Raw genomic sequence first — 23137 nt, 5'->3', positions numbered from 1 at the left:
AAAAGATAAGCCATATTTTCATGAATTATGAATTTTAAAGATGAAATTTGTCTCCATTTCATTGACTCATCTTCTTATATCTTCACTTAACTTGTGCACTTAAACAAGAGTATTATGCATAGCCTTCCTCAATCTCCAGATTATTTTGTACAAACACACAAAAAATTTAAAAAGGCAAGTTTTACACTTCAGAATAACCAAAGCATTATGAAATAGGAGCAAAAACATACCAATTTTAAGCACACCAAGATTTTCTACTAAGATAGAAATGCCAATTAGTGCATTTGATTCTGTTATTCTTCACCTATGTCCCAGGAAGCATTTTGTGGCAATTGCTAAATAGTTTCAAAAGTTTTATTTTAAGTTGCTTCATAATTGAATCAGCTACATAATGAAGAAAATGGTCAAAATCTAAGCTTGAAATTAAAATTAGTTATCAAATATTGAGTATATTAAAAATTTATGAGCATCTTATAAGACTATAAAATAGATCACTACCTTAACTTTCTAAAAGAGGATAATTTGAACTCACAAGTGGAAAATTGTAAAAATTTTATATGTATTAAATTAAATGTGTTATATGTGTTATATGTGTTAAGTTAAACTTCTTATAGTTCACACATTTCTGTCAGCAGCAGGAACAAAGATCCCTAGAATCATTATGCAAATTTTAATATACTTAGCCATAATAAAATACAGAAATAGTTAATTGTATATTACTCTAAATAGCATCATACTTATACATCTTAGCCAAGTCACTTAAACCATACCATACCAGAGCAACACCTCCTCCATAGTATTTATCACACAGCCTTCCTTGAAAGGTTGCACCAACATAATTTGATTTTTCTCTGTAACTTAAGTGTAAAAAAGAAGCAAATCATAAAATTTTGTAAAATAAAGAACAATTAATATTAACTTTACCTAATATTTTTTGTTTTGCATACTTATATAACAAATTCATAGATATTTCCACTTTAACACTAGGATAACAAAGCATAGAAAGGGACTAAGTGTGTCTGCTTATTTTGCAAATAGATTTAAAAAAACAAATAATAGAAAGTGTATTATCATATGGATTTTTAGAGAATAATGCAGATTTTTTATGTAATTAAAAAAATTATACTGATTCCTATAATGTAAAAATAATAAAAATAAATAAAATTCCTTAAAAGTAGAAAGCTAAGCCAATGAAGTTGACCAATGGGCAGAGTAAGCTTATGTGTTGAAGTCTCCCCTTAATCAGATAGAATTAGCCTGCCCTAGCCATGCAAAGGCATGCATATTTGTGGGACAAAAAATAACTTAAAAGATTATAATTTTATAATTATATACATGATTTTTACATAATATGATAATATATAATACATATAGGTTCTGAATATTGATAAGAGAAAAACAGAGATTATTAAATAGAAAGGGAGGCTTATATTTTTAAAAGTGCAGCTCACTGTGAATACAGTATGTCAGATATTGAAATGTACAATAGTGTTTCCATTTCATCACTATTTTGATTTTATGGAAATAAAGCATTAAAAGAAGGCCATATTACTACATTCATAGAATTCAGGTATATTTTTTCAGACAGATATTGTTAAGATTTTATGTATAGTTAGGCACATTTAATGGCATGTTATATACTCAAGGTAAGAAAACGTGGTAATAAGATTGAAGTGAGTTTTAGCTATAAGCCAATAAACAGAGTGATTGATATTAGTAATTCTGCTATAAAATCTGTGTTGTGAAAAATAATATCCACAGGATGCTGTACATAAAAAAATGACACAAGATTTTTTTCCCTAAGGGCTTGTCAACTGTCAGAAATCAGGTCAAATTACATATGCTTTCTAATGTACAAGAGTTAGTAATGCCAAGATATACTTACACAAGTAAAAATGCCACATCATGTGGACGCAAAACAAGATAAGATCGTTTCCATTTTAAAAATCTGTGTAATAATTCATTGGCATCTCCAGTTACCGGAATTTTATTTTCATCTATCCAAAGCTCTAATGAAGATAGAATTATTGTAATATTAAATGAATCAAAAATCTAAAATAGAAGACATAAAGAAAATATGTTCAAACTACATGGTTTAAATAGATTTGGGAATTTATCTGCAAAAATAAACACTATACCAATGTAAATATTAAAAACCTAAACTGTAAATCCGGATTGGATCTTATAAATTCTATTAGCAAGTAATAAATATCACTAATAAAATAAGTAATAAGTAACATTTTGATATGCTTGTGCTTAAGCCAGCCCAACGTCAAGTGTTTAATTTAAGCCTTACAAAACCCTAATTAGGTATTTACAATTATTATTACTCCAATTAAACAGTTAGAAAACTGAAACTTAAGATGATTATATATTTGCCCTCTTTCACACAATATGTGTATTCAGGCAGGGTCATAAAAAAAGTCTGAGAATTGTTTAAGTAACACAAACAAATGCAAAAGCAAACACTTACAGCATTGGTCAATCCAATCAACTGGAAAATTTTTTGAGTGACAACAGTTGTATCAGAACCCATATGATTATACTGAAAAAGATAATTGCCTTTTAGATATAAATATATATTGCTTAATATTTAATGATGGTTATTATGTTTACAATTTTAAAGTATGAGTTAAGAAATTATTTAAATTACCAATTTATTAGTTTTTAAATATTATTTATTATTATAGACATAACGTGTGAAAAATGAAAAATATTTAAAAAAATACAAAAAGGCACTACAAACTCTTGCAAAAATAAGAGAAGAAGAAAGCCTTCCAAACACATTTTATGAGGCCAGCATTATCCTAATATCGAAACCAGACAAAAACACCCCAAGAAAAGAAAATTACAGGCCAATATTCCTGATGAATATAGGTGGAAAAATTCTCAAGAGAATATTGGCAATGTGAATTCAACAGCACACTAAAAGGATCATACATCATGATCAAGTGGGATTTATTCCAGGGATGCAAGAATGGTTCTATTTCTGTGAATCAGTCAATGTGATGCACACCACATTAACAAAATAAAGAATAAAAAAATCATATGATCATCCCAATAGATGCAGAAAAAGTATTTGACAAAATTCAACCTCCTTTCAGGATAAAAACTCTCAACAAACTGAATACAGAGGAAATGTGTCTCAGCATAATAAAGGCCACGGCCAACATCATGCTCAACAGTGTAAAGCTAAAAACTTTCCCTCTAAGACCAAGAACAAGGGAAGGATACCTACTATCACCACTCTTATCTAGCATAGTATTGGAAGTCCTGGCCAGAGAGATTAAGCAAGAAAAAGAAATAAAAGGTATTCAAATTGGGAAAAAAGAAGTAAAACTGTCACTATTTGCAGCTGACATATATAGAAAACCTGAAAGACTCCACCAAAAAACAGTTGGAACTAAGAAAAATTCACCAAAGTTACAGGATAAAAAACCAATATGCAAAAATCTGTTATATTTCTTTATAATAATAACAGGCTATCAGAAAGAGAAATTAAGAAAACAATCCCACTTACAATTGCATCAAAAGAATAAAATACCTAGGAAAAATTTAACCAAGGAGATAAGGTCATTACACTGAAAACTAAAAGACATTGATGAAAGCAACTGAAGAAGGCACAAATGAGTAGAAAGTTATTCCAAGCTCATAAATTAGAATAGTTAATATTGTTAAAATGTTCACAGTACCCAAAGCAATATACAGATTCAATGCAATCCTTATCAAAATGTCAATGGCATTTTTCACAGAAATAGAACAAACAGACCTAAATTTGTATAGAACTACAAAGACCCTGACTAGCCAAAGCAAATGTGAGAAAGAACAAAGCTGGAGACATCATGTTCCCTAATTTCAAACTATATTACTGGTACAAAGCACTGTGGGTGGTATTGTCATTAAAACAGACACATAAATCAATGGAACAGAATAGAGAGTTCAGGGAAAAAAACCAACACATTATCGTGGGTTAATTAGTTTACAACAAATGGGGAAAGGACAGTCTCTTTAATAAATAATGTAGGGAAAACTGTACAACACATGCAAAAGAATGAAACTGGACTACTATCTTACACCATACACAAAAAAATAATTCAAAATGTATTAAAGACTTGAATGCAAGACCCGAAGCCATAAAACACCTAGAAGAAAACAGGTGATATGCTCCTTCACATTGGGTGGATAATGAACAAAGCATGAATATTTTTAATATTCAAAGTTTTCTTACAAGTTGACAAGAAGGCAAACAACCATTAATAAAATGAGCAAAATGATTAAGTTGACAGTTCAGTGAAAAGAAAATACTAGTGGCCAGTAAACATTAAATGATATTCAAATTAATTCTCAGTTAAAGAATGGAAGTTAAAATTACAATGAGATATAATTTTATACCCATTGGCTGACAAAAATTAAAGAGAAATATAAAACTAATCGTTGGCGGGTATGAGAGGAAAATACTACTTTCAGTTTTACCTTGGAGATGCAATAAGTTACAGCCTTTTATAAAGCAATGAACAATATCTATTAAAATTAAACTACATACATATCCTCTGACCCATCATCCATACTCCTGGTGACCTACTTTCACAGAGATTAAATTCCCAAGATGTAAGAACTCATGACTAAGGATACTTCATGTAGCATTATTTATAGTGACAAAGCAACATTTAAAAAACTGGAAACAAAGTGAATACTCACCAATAATAGAATAAATGAATAAATTATGGTATATAAATACAATGGTATGATGTGCTGCCCTTAAAAAATGAATTAGCTATTCAGTTGATTTGAAAGACTGCCCACCAAAAAAATTAATGAGTATATTAAATAATCCAAGCAAACATCAGAGACTGACAGACTTGATTAAGGAAAAAAAACAATTAAATATAAATTGTTACAGAAGGGATGTCCCTGGTCGTCCAGTGGTTAAAACTCCATACTTCCACTGCAGGGAGCACAGTTTGATCCCTGGTCAGGGAACTAAGATCCCGCATGCCGTGCGGCATGGCCAAAAGAAAAAAAATTGTTACAGAAAACATAGTACATTTTCAAGGACTGGGATGTCTATCAGGAAGACATAAAACTATAAACATTATATGCATCCAAGAACTGAGCCTAAAAATTACATAAAATACAAAATGCGCAAGCGAAGGGAGAAATAGAAAATTCAACAATAATGTTTGGAGGTTTAGTACACAATTTCAGTAGTAGAATAACTGGTCAAAAACTCAACACAGATATAGGAGACTAAAACTAAACCCTAAACCAACGGATACTTATAGAATATTCCACCCCAAAACACCACAACATGCGCTTCTCAAGTGCTCATGGAACATGATCTAGGAATAGACTATGTACTAGGTTACAGGATAAGCTTCAACTGAGTTCCAACAATTAAAAAGTACAAAATTGCTCTCTGACCACAAAAGTTAAATAAAAAATCAACAACAGAAAGAAATTTGAGAAATTCAAAGTATGTGGAAAGTAAACAATAGATTATAAATAACCAATAATCAAAGAAGAAATCACAGGGAAATTAGAAAATACTATAATACAACATAGTAAAATTTATGGTATTCAGCTAAAGCAGTGCTCAGAAGGCAACTTATAGGAAATAGCTATATTAAAAAAAAGAAGCACCATCTCAAATAACTAATTTCCACCTAGGAAATTAGTGAAAGAAAAGCAAACACGAAGAACTCAAAGGAAGGAAATAGAAGAAATTAATAAAAATCAGAGCAAAATGATTGAAATATGAATATAAAAAACAACATATATTAACAAAACAAAAATTATTAATTCAGGATAAAAGAAAGGTTACAGTCACTAACCACAGAGAAATAACTAGCCTTGTAAGTGAACACTGTGAAAAATGATGTGGCAACAATTTAGATAACTTAGATGAAATGAATGATTTCTTATAATAAACAGATACTGAAACTGACTCAAGAAGAAACAGAATATGTAACAAGCAAAATGATTAAATATGCATTTAAAAAATTCCCACAAAGAAAAACCTAATTCTAGAAGGCTTTATTGGTGAATCCAATCAAACATTTAGAGAAGAATTAACACCAACTCATTACAAATTCTCCAATAAAATCAGAGGGAACCCATTTCTATTCATTCAATAAGGTCAGTATTACCCTGAAACGAAAACCAGAAAAGACATAACAAGAAAATAAAAGTCAAAGCAAACTACATTCCTCATGAATATTATTGTAAAAATCCTAATCAGAAAACTAACCAATTTATGCAACACAGAAAGAATTATACACCACGACCAAGTGGGATTTATCTCAGAAATACAAGCTTGGCTTAATGTCTAAAAACCAGTAGATGTATTTCAAAACATTATAGAATAAGGAACATAATGACCAAAACCCACATGATTCTTTTTTTCCTTTTTACATCTTTATTGGAGTATAATTGTTTTACAACGTGTGTTAGTTTCTGCTGTATAACAAAGTGAATCAGCTATACGTATACATATATCCCCATATCCTCTCCCTCTTGCATCTCCCTCCCACCCTCCCTGTCCTATCCCTCTAGGTGGTCACAAAGCACTGAGCAGATCTCCCTGTGCTATGCAGCTGCTTCCCACTAGCTGTCTATTTTACACTTGGTAGTGTATTTATGTCAATGCTAGTCTTTCACTTTGTCCCAGCTTCTCCTCCCCACCCCGTGTCCTCAATTTCATTCTCTACATCCACGTCTTTATTCCTGTCTTGTCCCTACGTTCATCAGAACCTTCTTTTTTTAGATTCCATATATATGTGTTAGCATACGATATTTGTTTTCCTCTTCACTTTGTATGACAGACTCTAGGTCCATCCACCTCACTACAAATAACTCAATTTCATTTTTTTATGGCTGAGTAATATTCCATTATATACATGTGCCACATCTTCTTTATCCATTCATCTGTCGATGGACATTTAGGTTGCTTCCATGTCCTGGCTATTGTAAATAGAGCTGCAATGAACACTGTGGTACATGTCTCTTTTTGAATTATGGTTTTCTCAGGGTATATGCCCAGTAGTGGGATTGCTGGGTCATATGGTAGTTCTATTTTTTTTCTCCATAGTGGCTATATCAATTTACATTCCCATCACCAGTGCACGAGGGTTCTCTTTTCTCCACACCCTCTCTAGCATTTATTGTTTGTAGACTTTTGGGAAGCTGGACATTCTTTCAAAAGACACAGAAGAAGCATTTGACTTAAGAAAAAAAAAAAAAGCTCAATAAACTAGGGATAGACAAGAACTCCCTCAACCTGATAAAGGACATCTATTAAAAAACCACAGATAGCATCACACTTAATGGTGAAAGAATAAGTGTTATTTCTCTTAGATCAGGAAAAAGATAAGTATATCTGTTCTCATTGCTACTATCTCAGCTTTCACTGGAGGCTCTAGCCTAAGCATTTAGTAAAGGAAAAGAAACAAGAGGCATCTGCGTAGAAAAAAAAGAAGTTAAACACTCTATTAACAGGCAAAAAGATGTGTATATATAAAAATCCTAAGATAACCACTAAAAAAACATTAGCACTAATAAATGATTTCAGCAGAATTGAAGAATACAAGATGAATATATAAATCAATTGCATTTCCATACTCCAGCAATAAACAATCTAAAATTAAATTAAGAAAATAAATCCATTTATGATAATATCAAACAATGATAATATGCCAAAAAAAAAATTTAACAATAGAAGTACAAAACATGCACTGAAAACTACAAAACACCATTGAAAGAAAGTAAAGAAGATACAAATAAATGGAAAGTGAACCTGTGTTCATGGATTGGAAGACCTATTATTGTTAAGATGGCAATAATCTCCAAATTGATCTATAGAAATAATATAATCCTTATTAAAATTCCAGCATTGTTTCGCAGGAATTGGCAAGTTTACCTTATTATATATATGAAAGTGAAAGGGATCCAGAATGTCTGCAAAAATTTTAAATAAGAAGAACAAAGTTGGAAGACTCATACACCCCAATTTGAAAACTAACTGCAAAGCTATAATGATCAAGGCAGTGTGCTTTTGGCATTCGATTAGAGTTATAGATCAATAAAATAACAATTTCTAGAAATAAATTCTAACACTTATGGTCAGTTGATATTTGGAGAGAGCAAGAACATTAAACGGAGAAAGACTGATGTTTTCAAAATTTTTAAATGCTATGCTTCAAATGACACAATCAAAAAATGAAAAGATAACCCACAGAATGGATAAAAATATTTGCAAATCATATATTGGATAAGGGTCTAGCATCCACAATATATAATGAATACTTAACTACAACAATAAAAAGACAACCCAATGAAATATGTGTAAAGAATTTAAATAATTTCTCAAATAAAATATTCTAATAGCTAATAAGAAAATGCAAATATTCTCAACATCATTACACAACAGGGAATGCAAACCAAAAGCACAGTGAGAAACTAATTCACACCCACCAGGATGGCTAAAGTCCAAAAGACAGACAATAACAGAGTTGAGAATTTAGAGGAATTGGAACTCATACATTTGTTCATTGCTGGTGCAATACATAATGATGAAAATTGTTTTTTACCTAATAGAAATAAAAGCTTATGTCCACACAAAAACTTGTACAAAAATAACATTATTATGATACGAATATCATTGGAAAGCAGAGATAAGACATGCCAGCTGAGACACCCAGTGGACCACCCAACTCCAAGCAAAATCAGTAGCTTACTAACAGTACACAAGTGAGGCCAGTCCAGCACAAGGAGATCTTAATGAGATCAGAGGATATTTAAGAATTGTGAGCTAAATAAATAGTTGTCCTTTTAAGCCACTAAATTTTGGAGTAGTTTGTTATGGAGCAACAAAAAGTGTCTAAGGAATCTATAAATGACTAAAACAAGGAATAGAAGTAAGAATATATGAAAATATGTAATTTTCAAGCACAGTAAAATAAAATACCTAGCAAATATGTGAAACCTATATGAAGAAAAGTTCACAAACTGAGGGGGATTAAAAATTAATTACAGAGAGTGGGACTCCTGAGATGGTGAAATAATGAGGTCTGCAAATCCTTTCCACAATAAGCAATGATAAAAGACAAAAATGTCAAAAACATGTCCAGAATCTGGCAATTGACCAAGGGCTAAAATGAGAAATATTAATTAAAGAAAAACTATTTATCCTATGGTAAGAACAGTAGGAATCTGTGACATTTCACCTGAGGTTGTCCCCAACCACATCTCAAATTGTATTGTGTGGTAATTCTACCATGGTAGGTCAAGCCATAAAATCCAGACACCTCCCTATCAGAGGAGGATAACTTGATTTGGTGCAGAGCGGGGCAAAACTATGTGCCCAGATATACTGTCAAAAACAGTAGTGATCCCTGTGGCAAATGAATATTGAAGGGCATCATCACAGATAAACTTAGGCTGTGATACTGGTTATTTCAAGCAACAGACCAGAAGATGAGCCAGAAATCTAACATGGAATTGGTGGGGGGGGATATAATAGCCATAATGGGTCTCGACAACCTTCCATATATCCTTTATAGTCTGGAATATTCCATTCATGCACCAGTTAATACTCATGCTCAGGGAGACTAAAAGGGGTCTAAGATATCGACAAGTTCATGGCTGAACTTGAAACATTACTCACTACCTGAGGAGATGTGGGAAAGTCCTATAAAAATCAAAACCTACCTGACTTGAAAATTGCATGAAAATTGAATACTTTCCCAAACAGACAAATCCATTTGCAAATGGTAGAAGCCTACTAGCTCAAATGTTGGAGCACAGCCTCTGACCAGTCATTGGCTGACCACTAAGATATGTTCACCCGAGGTCAACCACAAAAATCCTGGCTTAAAAGTAGAAACAAGAATTTAAAAAATAGTAAGCACAATAAAACAATGTTACCCATATATTTGAAAATGCAGTCATTAGAAACTATGAGGTAGACCTTACTGGATTTAGCACACGAAACTTAAAAGCAACTACAGTAAACATGGAACTGAAAGGAACCATGTTTAAAGAAGTAAAGGAATGATGACATTGACTCGTAAAAAAGAAAGTATCAGTAAAGAATATAAATTATACATTATAATGTACAGCTTGGTGATGATGGCTAGTAACACTGCATCATATACTTGAATGTTGCTAAGAGAGTAGATCTTAAATGTTCTCACCACAAAACAGAAATGAAAATTAATTATGTGATGGGATGGACGTGGTAGCCAATACTATAGTGGTAATCATTTTGTAATTTATAAATGTATCAAGTCAACACATACACATTAAACTTACACAGTTATGTGTCAATTATATCTCAATAAACCTGAGTAAAATAGAAAAAACAAATAATAATTATAAAATTGTAAAAAAGAATTAAATAGATAGTTGAGTTGAAAATATAATAACTAAAATTATATGAGCTCACTAGCAGAAAGAATAAATGAAAATAATAATGTATCAATAGAAATTATTCAACATAAAGAACAGAAAGGAAAAACAAGAAAGAAGTAAAGTGAACAGAATCTCAGACACCTGTTTGACACCATAAAGCAAATACACATTTACATAATGAGCATCTTAGAAGGAGAGGAGAGATAGAAATGATCAAAAAACAAAACAAAACAAAACAAACAAAAACAAAAATACAAAACTTGAGTAAATAATAGCTAAAAACTCCCAAACAATGAAAATCACTAATCTACGCATTACTTAGGCTCAACAAACTTCAAGTAAGATAAAATCAAAGACAATGACACATAGACACATCATAGTTGTAGTTACTGGACAACAGCCACAAGGAGAAAATCTTTATAATGAGAAGAAAAAACTGGTATATCACCTATAGGAGAAGCACAGCAAGGTTAAGAGCTGACTTTTCGTTAGAATCAATGGAGACCAGGTGGGGTTACAAATTCAAAGTGCTACTACAAAATACTCTCAAGCAAGAATTCTATACTCAGCAAAACTATTCTTCATAAGTAAAGGCAACAGAAAGCCATTCTCAAATTTTAGAGAGAGAGAGAGAGAGAGAGAGAGAGAGAAGTCAGTGATAGCAGAGCTGCTCTGCCAGAAATAATAAGGCAAGAAATGATAATAATCAGGAAATTCTCAGGTTGAAAAGATGACACAAAACAGTAACTCATATCTACATAAGTATAATAAAGAACATTGGTACTAGCAATAGCAAAGTATAAAACAATAAATATCTTGTCTTTTCTTCTCTAAAATTAGTTTAAAAAAACTTGCAAAAGACAGTAATTTATCCTTTTTTTTTTTTTCTTTTTTGGCCAAGCGGCTTGCGGGATCTTAGTTCGCCAACCAGGGGTCAAACCTGGGCCCCTGGCAGTGAAAAAGCCTGCATCCTAACCACTGGGCCATCAAGGAATTCCCACAAAAGACAATAATTTAAATTTCAAGAAAGGGTGGTATAAACTCATCTCTCCCTGTTCCTCCAAGCTGATCAAAATTATAAAAAAGTATAAACCCTGAAATAATATAACAAAAAAATCATAGGAAGTCTCTAAAAGGTGGAAGTAAGAAGGTACCCGTACAGGTATGCTAGGAATGGAAGAACAACATAGCTTCTCAGCAATTCCCAACACCCCATCCAGTGGCAAAAAAGTAGTCCAGGTAGAAATGGAATGAGAAACCCATTAACACTGTGATGCCTAGATAGTAACCTCTGCACCACAGCATGGAACTTCTCATTAACGAGCTTGAGACAACAGGTGGCCTGGACCAGGAAACAGCCATTTGGTCCTATTGGCAGTATCAGCAGGGAAGAGTGAAACTCTCTGACAAAATATCTCCACCCCCACAGGCTTGATGTCTCCTGTACCTACCTAGAAACACTAGGCAGAATGACCCTGGGAAGTAACTCCCACACGGACAAACAGTACAAGAGTCCCACTGGCACTGGGTGGACCAGGGAGACACTTTCCACCTGCACAGGCCCACCATCTACAATAGTCCACTCAGAGGCAAAAGGAGGAGATGGGGGAAGGTCCTTCCACTCCTGCAGGCAGGACAGGCAAGTATCACTGGGACCCGCAGAAACAGCGACTGAACCAAGAAGACCAAAATAGCCCTTTGAAGGCTCTGAGAACTTTTGTCATTGAATTCAACCCATATAACTTGGTCAGGACTTAGGTGCTACAGCTAAGGAGTCTGAATGAACACAATAAAAGATTTAAGTAGAATGAAGAACTGTGTAACGTAATAGTCAAAATTTCCAGAAAGCAACTGAAAACAATTTGCCATACCAAGAACCAAAATCACAACTTGAGGGAGAAACGTCAGTCAATACATGTCAACACCAAAGTACATCACTTGTTAGAATTATCTGACAAAGATTTTAAAGTAGTCTTTGTAAAATGATGACAACAAATAATTAAAATTTATCCTTCATGGGAGTGGAGTCAGCAAAATGGAGAACTAGAAAACACCAAGCCTTCATTTTTCTCTGGAAACATCAAAAGACAACCAGAAACTGGCTGAAATAACCTCATTGGAACCTCCAGAAAACCTCAGGAAAACATTCAAAGGTCTACAAATGTCCAATCAAGAAAAAAACATCTTGAAAATGACAGGAAATTTTGTGGTGTTTTCACTCCCCTATGCCCTATTCCCTTCCCCAGTGTGGCATGGTTTAATCTGGAGGAAATGGTAGTCCATTTCCCAATTCCCTCCCTTATACCAGGTGGAGCAGAGAAGACCTTATCTGCAATGTTCTGACCTGTCTGGAAGGTGCCTGAATGGCTGTTTTCTGTGTCACCTGGTTATTTTATCAAATGCTGAATTTTCAACAAAAATCACAATGTGTCTTAGTCAGTTTGAGCTGCCCTAACAAAAACACCATAGACTGGGTGCTCAAACAACAAACATTTATTTCTCACAGTTATGGAGGCCAGAAAGTTTAAAGATTAGGTTTCCAGCATACCCTGTGTCTGATGAGAACATGCTCCCTGGTTCAGAGATGGCCATCTTGCCATCTTCCTGCTCTGTCCTCACATGGTAGAAGAGGTGAGGGAGCTCTCTGGCCTCTCTTTTATAAGGGCACTAATCCCATTCATGAGGGCTCCACCTTCGTGACCTAAGCCACTCCCAAAGGCTCCACTTCCCAGTACCATCACTGTGCAGTAGTATAAATTTTAGAGGAACAGAAACATTCAGTCTATGTTACAAGGCAAACAAAGAAAAAAAGCATGGCCCAAATGAAGGAAATAAATTGGCACGAACCATTCCTGACGACATAGAGACATACTAGACAAAGTCTTTAAAACAACTGTCTAAAATAGGCTCAAAGAGCTAAAGGAAAACAAAAAGAATGAAGGTAAGTCAGGAAAATGATATATGAATAAAATGAAAATATCAACAAAGATATAGAAATTATAAAAAGAAACCAAACAAATTCTGGCATTGAAAAATGCAATAACTGACCTGAAAATTGAGTAGAAGGATTCAACAGTAGATTTAAAGGGTCAGAAGAAAGAAGCAGTAAACTTGAGAAGAGGGTAACTGAAATTATTGAGTCTGAGAACCAGAAAGAAAAAAAAGGAGGGGCTTGTGGGATACCATTATGCAGAACAATATATGACTTAAGGGAATCCCAGAAGAAGAAGAGAGATTATTTAAAGATATAATGGCCAAAAGCTTGCCAAATCTGAATAACCACATGAACACACAAATCCTAAAGCTTAAATTCTAAGAAGGATAAAGCCAAAGAGACCCACACCAAGACAAATTATAATCAAACTGTCAAAAGCTAAACAGAATATTAATATTGAAGGCAGCAAGAGAAAAGTAACTAACCACATAAAAGGGGTGATAATAAGATTACTAGACAATTTCTTAGCAAAAACTTTAGAGGACAGAAGACTAGGGGATGATATATTTAAAGTGCTGAGTGCAAAATGCAACAGGCACTTTGGAAGACAGTCTGGCAGTTTCTCACAAAAAATCAAACAAAAAAACCTACTGTTACCATATGATGCAGCAATCATGCTGCTTGATATTTACCCAAAGGAGTTAAAATATGTCAATACAAAAACCTGTGAATGGATGTTAATAGCAGCTTGATTCATCTGCCAAAATTGGAAGCAACCAAGATGTCCTTTAGTAGATGAATGGATAAATAAACTGTGGTACATACAGACAATGCAATATTACTCAGTACTAAAAAGAAATTAGCTCTCAAGCCATGATAAGACATGTAGTAAAGTTAAATGCATGTTACCAAGGTAAAGAAGCCAATCTGTAACAACTACATACTGTACATTTCAACTGTATGATCTTCTGAAAAAGGCAAGATTATGGAGACAGTAAAAGATCAAAGGTTATTAGACATTATGGGTATGGGAATGATGAATAAAAATTACTAAGAAACTATTTTATAGGTAACATGTTTTAATATGTTAATTATATGAAATTAAAAATAAACTAATAGAGATTTGATTTCCAATTTACTACTGATACTAGTAATTTAAATTCATTAAGGCAGAGATAAAGCAAAAATTATCATGTGTTGTCCTGTGTTAAAAATTTATTCCAACACTTTTTATAACCTTCCATTGCTAATATAAATTAACATAAGACAAATAAGTGAAAGTATACTTACTAAATTTTTTTCAACTACAACGTGCATTTCTATATACTGAGAGAAGTCTGCAAGTGGCTGAAAAAAAATCACAAACTTTAGATAAAAATTGAAGAATCATTTATTTTAAGTAATATACTACTTCACAAATTCAACATTGAAAATTCAGTTTTCTATATGAAAATAGAAATCATTTTCAGAATATTGCCTTTGTCATGTCTTTCGCACCTGATCAATCACTTAATTTACTCAGAAAATAACTTTCCTCTACCTTCCATCCTCCATATCCTCACTGGTACTGGGCTACTCATATGATTCTTTTCGCTGAGGAAATTCTTCCCTTGACTTGCCATTATGTGTATATTTATGTTCGTTTAATGATTCCATTATACATTATTATGCTGTATGATTTTATCTATGGCCTTGAAAGAGTAGGGGCACATCTCTGTGTTTAGAGGGGTGGGATTTCATCTGAAGGATAAAGCTAATCCTTGTATAAATCACCACAGAAAAAAGTGAGCAACAGAGAAACAAAATGACTGGGTTTCTTAAACTGCACCATAGATATTTCAGGATGTGGAATCGGTTATGATGTCATTTAATTAGACCACAGTGGTTAAATTAGGCACAAATGTGAGGCCTGATGGGCTTATGGTCTGTGACTTACACTCTGCCAACAAGTTATAATTGTTGTAACTACGTTTAATAAAATATTACTTATGTTCATCATTATTTCTACATGAAGTTAACCTAGGAGGAATGTACTAGGGAAAATTTGGAAGACAGTCTTTGTGGGCACTTTAAGACTGTAGTGCAGTTAACTCAAAATAGTTTGTTACTACAATAGCATACCACGTATAAGCACTGGACAAAAATATAGAAGCAGAAAAGGAGGATCAAATTTCAAAAATTGAGAAAGCTTTTATTATGTGTATTTTAATGCCTGAATTTTTTTTCTTTTTACACTGGTATTTAATCCTTTGAAAGTTCAAAACTATCACATTTTAGTTAAACCATTTTCCTTAATATAAACAGGAGCAATAGAGAAAAACAAATCCAGGATTTAGCAGACAAAAGTGAAGATTATAGTAATTTAAAGGAAAAAAAGTCAATAGGTCAGTAAGACAAATTTAGGGGTGAATGATCATTCATTTTTTCCCTCCATTTAAAAATTTTCTTTTAAAACCTTGGAGACTTGAGGGTTTTTTGTTTGTTTGTTTGTTTTTAATGCAAATGAAATCCCCTTATGGTCTAATTGGTTTATTTTCATTTCCATCCAAAAGGAAGCACCAAATGCTTCATGATAGTTTTGCTTATAGGATTCCAAAGTTTCATTGAAGTGCCTAAACAAGGAAATGAACTTTATTCGAGGAGAAAAATAAACATTTATATTAATTGAAACTAACAAAATATTAATGGTTTGAGGGATTCAAAGCTATTTCTTTGTTTTAAGCAACATAAGTGTTAGTTGACTTACATTTCCTGAAGTAATCCTTGTTTATTTTCATCTTTGAGATAGGGATTGATGATATTTAGTTGATTATAATTTATTCATTTATTTACTGGACAATAAGCTTTCATGGGGAAAAGATATAGTCCGTTTTAGCAAAATAATTAAAAATTTAAGACAAAGATGCATAAAAGAATGCCAAGAAATCTGTATTGGGAAGGTGGGCAGGTGTTAAGATTTCAGAAGACCTCAAAAGCTATTTTATTTAGTAAATGAAAGTAGCCAATAAAGAAAACCAATTTCTTGGAAATGTGCTATATAAAGTTGACATCAATTGCATGAAAGTTTGCTTTGGTCAAATAAACACTAAAGAATTGGAGCTAGGGAAGAAGATTGGAGAACACTACTAAATGATCCAATTGAAATATAGTTGGATTAAAAAGTTAAAGTTAAAAGATACCAAAGCCCACTGGTAAGAATATTCAGGAAGTGAGAGGGACATGAAGATGATGATAGATGACAGACGATATAGACAGATAAATAGATAAGTAGGTAGATAGTTAATGTGTGTGTTTGTGTATTTTGTTTAACTTGGGCAGTCATTATGTCCAATGTAAGAACAATAACTCAGAAAAAATTGGAATAAGAGTGGGAGATCTATAAATCACAGTAGATAAAGCCGTGAAAAAATATACAAGACAATATACAAGACAAACAAAAACCTGAGACATAACACAAGAAATATCATTATCTAGAACATGAGTGTATAAGGAATAGTCAGAGAAAGCGAGATAGAAAGTGAAGCAGGAGAATTTTATCAGAGAGTAAAGTGAGTTGAAAATTCCAGAAAGTTTTTATATTATTTCACCATTAACATTATACTTAATAGTGGTGGACTTTCTTCTTAAAATTGGTCCAAGACAATTTTTTTTCTTCCTTTTCATAATTGAAAAGGAAGAACATAATCTTTATTTAAGATGACATCATCTTATACTTAGAAAACTACAAAAAGTACAATAAAAAACTAATACCCAATTTAAACAAGTTTGCAGAATATGAAATCAGTATACAAAAGTCAATCATTTCCAAACATGAATAATGAGAAATCCAAATTTGAAATAAAATTTTAAATATGAAATAGCATATAAATGACAAAATTTGTAGAAATAAATTTAACATAAGAAGTTTGGCTGACAACTTGCAGACAACTATACAAAAGATTGTGGTAAAAAATTAAAGAAGACCTAAAAACAAAAAGTTACTCAATGTTCATGGATAGGACGAGTTAATATTGTTAAGTGGCAATATTTCCAAGATTAATCTACAGAATCAACAGAATCCCAGCTTGCTTTTTCAGGGAATTGAAAATAAGTGAATTTTAAAATTTATTTGGAGATTGACAGTATCAAGAATAGCCAAAACAATCTTGAAAAAGAACATTACTGAAGGATGTACACTTACTAATTCCAAAACTTATTTCAAAGGCATAGTAGTAAAAAGTGTGGCTCTGGCATAAGAATAGACATAAGATCAATGGAGTATTATTGCAAGTGCAGAAATAATCCCTAACATCTATGGTCAACTGATGTTTGAAAAAAAGGGCCATGAAGATTCAGTGGAACAAACATGAGTCTTTTCAACAAATGGTGTTGGGAAAACTAGATATGTATATGAAAAATGATGAACTTAGAGCCCTCCTTCACTCCATACAAAAATTAAATTAAATTGGATCATATATTGAAATGTAAGAGATTAAAGAATAAAACTTTTGGAGGAAATATGAAATAAATTTTGTACACCTGGTGTGATGGTTAATTTTTTCTGTGAACTTGCCTGGGCCAGAATGCCCAGATTTTTGTTCAAAAATTACTCTGGATGTCTCTGTGAAAATGATTTTGGATAAGATAAACATTTAAATTGGTGGACTTTTAGTGGAGTAGATTACCCTTCATAATATGTGTGGAGCTCATCTGATTAGTTGAAGGCCTTATTAGAACAAAGACTACCTTTTAAGCAAGAAAGAATCCTTCCAGCTGACTGCCTTTAGACTTGAATACAACTCTTCCCTTGTCTCCAGCCTGCCAGTCTACAGTCTACTCTAAATCCTCTCATTCTCCCTCTGTGTGTGTGTGTGTGTTTACATCAAATATATATGTGTGTGTATACACACACACACACACACACATATACATATATTCTGTTGGTTCTGTTTCCTTGGAGAGGTGTCTTTCTTGAAAAATACCCTTAGCCACTGTTGGTGCAGAGCTGAGATTGTTGAAAACCAAACCCAGAATCTCATTTTGTGAGTGGATGAACTACAACACAAATTGAATTTCCACCCTCACAGGGTGTCTACTGGAGGAAATAAGATCCTAAAAATTGGAATGGGGGTATATGGGAAACTCTGATGAAGCTGGGGTCACCAAACCCCTAAATTCTACTTTTTATAATTATTTAGTTATTTATTTACTTATTTGTTTGTTTATTTATTTATTTATTTATTTAGGCTGTGTTGGTTCTTCATTGCTGTGCACGGGCTTTCTCTAGTTGTGGCCAGTGGGGGCTACTCTTTGTTGTTGTGCACGGGCTTCTCATTGTGGTGGCTTCTCCTGTTGCGGAGCACAGGCTCTAGGCATGCGGGCTTCAGTAGCTGTGGCACACGGGCTCAGTAGTTGTGGCTCGTGAGCTCTAGAGTGCAGGCTCAGTAGTTGTGGCATATGGGCTTAGTTGCTTCATGGCATGTGGGATCTTCCCAGACCAGGGATTGAAACCATGTCCCCTGCATTGGCAGGCGGATTCCTAACTACGGTGCCACCAGGGAAGTCCCTAAACTTCTAAATTCTGATGAGTCCTCTTTGCCAGTAGAAGCAGTCTCTCCATCCCTGGATAAGGATATAAGGAAAATGTAATGGCCTACCCTGAGGCAGTTGCCTTAAAAGACACTAGTGATTCTTCTCAGCATCCTAGAAAAGTATCTTCATTTTATGTGAATTTATGTGAATGTCACTTATGTTTATTATATCAAAACTTTGATATAATGGATATGGAGAAAGGAGAGCATCTGCAGACAACAAAGGTCTGGATCACAGGGAAAAATGCCACTAACAGCAGAAAATGCCATCTTGGTGTTCTGGAAAACTGAATGACTAGTTTTAAGACTTACAATATGTTATGAAGTTTCTGGTATCACTCTCTCTCTCTTTCTCTCTCTCATATACATATGTTAATGTAAATAAGTTTTTATCAGAAAAAATACATTTTTTATATTGCTGCATCGTAGTAACTATATAGCTTATTCAATTGATCACTTACCTCTATAATTTGTATTTTATAGGGCTTTTCTCTTGACTCACTATCCTTCTCAGCATATAAAGAAGCACTTGTATTCCTATGTTTTATTTGATAAATCACATGTTCAAAACCAACTGAAGGCTCCAAGGGCTCAATTCCATAACTTACATTTTCAAATTGTAGTAAGCCCCTAAAAATTCCAAAAACTAAGTGAATAAATAAAATAGTTCATTTTTCACAAAGTCAATAAAATGACACAATCAGTTTTTTTTTATAGTATGCAGGTTATTTTCATTCTTAGCCATATGTGGTGAAGTAAGAAAAAGTTACCGAGTATCCACAAATTTACTGAGTGGAACAGAGTAGTAATGCTATTGGTATTTACCAAGCTATTAGTACTCTGTGGTCTCCACATACACTAAAAAATCTTAATTTAGGAAAAGAGTAGGAGACAGTACAAAAGTCTCCATGCTGTGCTTTTCCAATGACAATTTCCCACTATAAGCCATGCCTCACTTTATAACTTAGCAAAGATCACGGAAACTAAAAGCTGGTTCTTTGAGAAGATAAATAAAATTGATAAACCTTTAGCCAGCCTCATGAAGAAAAAAAAGGGAGAGGACTCAAATTAATACAACTAGAAAGAAAAAGGAGAAGTTGAAACTGACACCATAGAAATACAAAGGATCATAAGAGAATACTACAAGCAACTATATGCCAATGAAATGAACAGCCTAGAAGAAATGGACAAATTCTTAGAAAGATACAACCCTCCAAGACTGAACCAGGAAGAAATAGAAAATATAAACAGACCACTCACAAGTACTGAAATTGAAACAGTGATTTTAAAACTTCCAACAAACAAAAGTCCAGGACCAGATGGCTTCACAGGCGAATTCTATCAAACACTTAGAGAAGAGCTAACACATGTCCTTCTCAAACCATTCCAAAAAATGGCAGAGAAAGTAACACTCAGAAACTCATTCTATGAGGCCACCATCACCCTGATACCAAAACCAGACAAAGGTATCACACACACACACACACACACACAAATTACAGGTCAATATCACTGATGAACATAGATGCAAAAATCCTCAATAAAATACTAGCTAACCAAATCCAACAACACATTAAAAGAATCATACACCATGATCAAGTGGGATTTATCCCAATGATGCAAGGATTCTTCAACATACGTAAACCAATCAGTGTGATACACCACATTAACAAACTGAAGAATAAAAACAATATGATCATCTCAATAGATGCAGAAAAGGCTTTTGACAAAATTCAACACCCATATATGATAAAAACTTTCCAGAAAGTGGGCATAGAGGGAACCTACCTCAACATAATGAAGGCCATATATGACAAACCCACAGCAAACATCATTCTCAACAGTGAAAAACTGAAAACATTTCCTCTAAGATCAGGAACAAGACAAGGATGTCCACTCTCTCCACTTTCATTCAACATAGTTTGGAAGTCCTAGCCGTGGCAATCAGAGAAGAAAAAGAAATACAAATTGGAAAAGAAGTTAAACTGTCTGCAGATGACATGATACTATACATAGAAAATCCTAAAGATGCCACCAGAAAACTACTAGGGCTCATCAAGGAATTTGGTAAAGTCACAGGATACAAAATTAATGTGCAGAAATCTGTTGCATTCCTATACACTACTAATGAAAGCTCAGAAAGAGAAACTGAGGAAACAATGCCATTTACCATCACATCAATAAGAATAAAGTACCTAACAATTAACCTACCTAAGGAGGCAAAAGACCTGTATTCAGAAAACTGTAAGATACTGATGAAAGAAATCAAAGATGACACAAACAGATAGAGAGATATAACATGTTCTTAGATTGGAACAATCAATATTGTGAAAATGACTATACTACCCAAAGCAATCTACAGATTCAATGCAATCTCTATCAAACAACCAATGGCATTTTTCACAGAACTAGAACAAAAAATTTCATAATTTATATGAAAACATAAAAGACCCCGAATAGCCAAAGCAATCTTGAGAAAGAAAAATGGACTAGAGGAATCAGGTTCCCTGATTTCAGACAATACTACAAAGCTACAGTAATCAAGACAGTATGGTACTGGCACAATAACACAAATATAGATCAATGGAACAGGCTAGAAAGTCCAGATATAAACCTATGCACCTATGGTCACCTAATCTATGACAAAGGAGGCAAGAATATAAAATGGAGAAAAGACAGTCTCTTCAATAAGTGGTGCTGGGAAAACTGGACCACTACATGTAAAAGAATGAAATTAGAACACTCCCTAACACCATACACAAAAATAAACTCAAAATGGATTAAAGACCTAAATGTAAGACTGGATACTATAAAACTCTTAGAGGAAAACATAGGCAGAACACTCTCTGACATAAACCGAAGCAAGATCTTTTTCTGATCTACCTCCTAGAGTAATGAAAATAATAACAAAAATAGACAAATGAGACCTAATTAAACTCAAAGGCTTTTACACAGCAAAGGAAACCATCAACAAAACAAAAAGACCATCCACAAAATGGTAGAAAATATTTGCAAATGAAACGACCGACAAGGGATTAATCTCCAAAATATGCAAACAGCTCATACAGCTCAATATCAAAAAATGAAACAACCCAATCAAAAAATGGGTGGAAGATCTAAATACACATTCCTCCAAAGAAGACATACAGATGGCCAAGAGGCACATGAAAAGATGCTTCACATCACCAATTATTAGAGAAATGCAAATCAAAACTACAATGGGATATCACTTCACATGGGTCAGAATGGCCATCATCAAAAAATCTACAAGCAATAAATACTGGAGAGGGTGTGGAGAAAAGGGAACCTTCCTACACTGTTGGTGGGAATGTAAATTGGTGCTGCCACTATGGAGAACAGTATGGAGGTTCCTTAAAAAACTAAAAATAGAGCTACTATATGATCCAGCAATCCTACTCCTGGGTATATATCTGCAGAAAAGCATAATTCGAAAAGATACATGTACCCCAAATTTCACTGCAGCACTTTTTACAATAGTCAGGACATGGAAGCAACCTAAATGTCCATCAACAGAGAAATGGATAAAGAAGATGTGGTACATATATACAATGGTACATTACTCAGCCATAAATACAGAATGAAATAATGCCATTTTTAGCAAAATCTATGGACCTAAAGATTATCATACTGAGTGAAGTGAGTGAAGTAAGTCAGACAGAGAAAGATAAAAATCATATGATATCACTTATATGTGGAATATTAAAAAAAAGGTACAAATGAACCTATTTACAAAACATAAATAGAGTCACAGATGTAGAAAACAAACTTATGGTTACCAAGGGGGGAAGGTGGGGTGGGATGAATTGGGAGATTGGGATTGACATACACACACTACTATATAGAAAGTAGATAACTAATAAGAACCTACCATATAGCACAGGGAACTCTACTCAATACTCTGTAATGACCTATATATGAGAATAGAATCTAAAAAAGAGTGGGTATACGTATATGTATAACTGATTCACTTTGCTGTACAGCAGAAACTAACAGAACATTGTAAATCAACTATACTCCAATAAAATTAATTTAAAAATAAAGCTTCTGATTATAATTTTTCAAATTTGAAAATTATTTCTTAAAAATTCCATTTTTTGTAACCATAAAATTATGTATAACAACCTGAGTCCAGTACATGTGCTAATGATCACCATAGAATGTGGATAACCTTCAATATACCCTTGGTAGTAGCATAAGTTCTGAA

General features: G+C 33.3%; 1 protein-coding gene across 1 annotated transcript in view; it reads right to left on the bottom strand.

The window, feature by feature from the left end:
• Positions 1 to 23137, bottom strand: part of LOC309795869 (disintegrin and metalloproteinase domain-containing protein 2-like) — a gene marked incomplete at both ends in the record, with an annotated part of 71830 nt that overhangs the window by 35741 nt on the left and 12952 nt on the right. The window contains 6 exons of the mRNA XM_082608682.1: positions 776 to 857; positions 1886 to 2052; positions 2474 to 2545; positions 14633 to 14689; positions 19374 to 19542; positions 23056 to 23132. Coding sequence (XP_082464808.1) covers positions 776 to 857; positions 1886 to 2052; positions 2474 to 2545; positions 14633 to 14689; positions 19374 to 19542; positions 23056 to 23132 — 624 coding nt within the window. The remainder of the gene's footprint in view (positions 1 to 775; positions 858 to 1885; positions 2053 to 2473; positions 2546 to 14632; positions 14690 to 19373; positions 19543 to 23055; positions 23133 to 23137) is intronic.

This window comes from Mesoplodon mirus, assembly GCF_964341445.2.
Source record: "Mesoplodon mirus genome assembly, chromosome: 20".
Taxonomy (NCBI): Eukaryota; Metazoa; Chordata; class Mammalia; order Artiodactyla; family Ziphiidae; genus Mesoplodon; species Mesoplodon mirus.
Note: the sequence above shows the minus strand (reverse complement) of the source record. Positions and strands in the feature narration are given on the sequence as shown.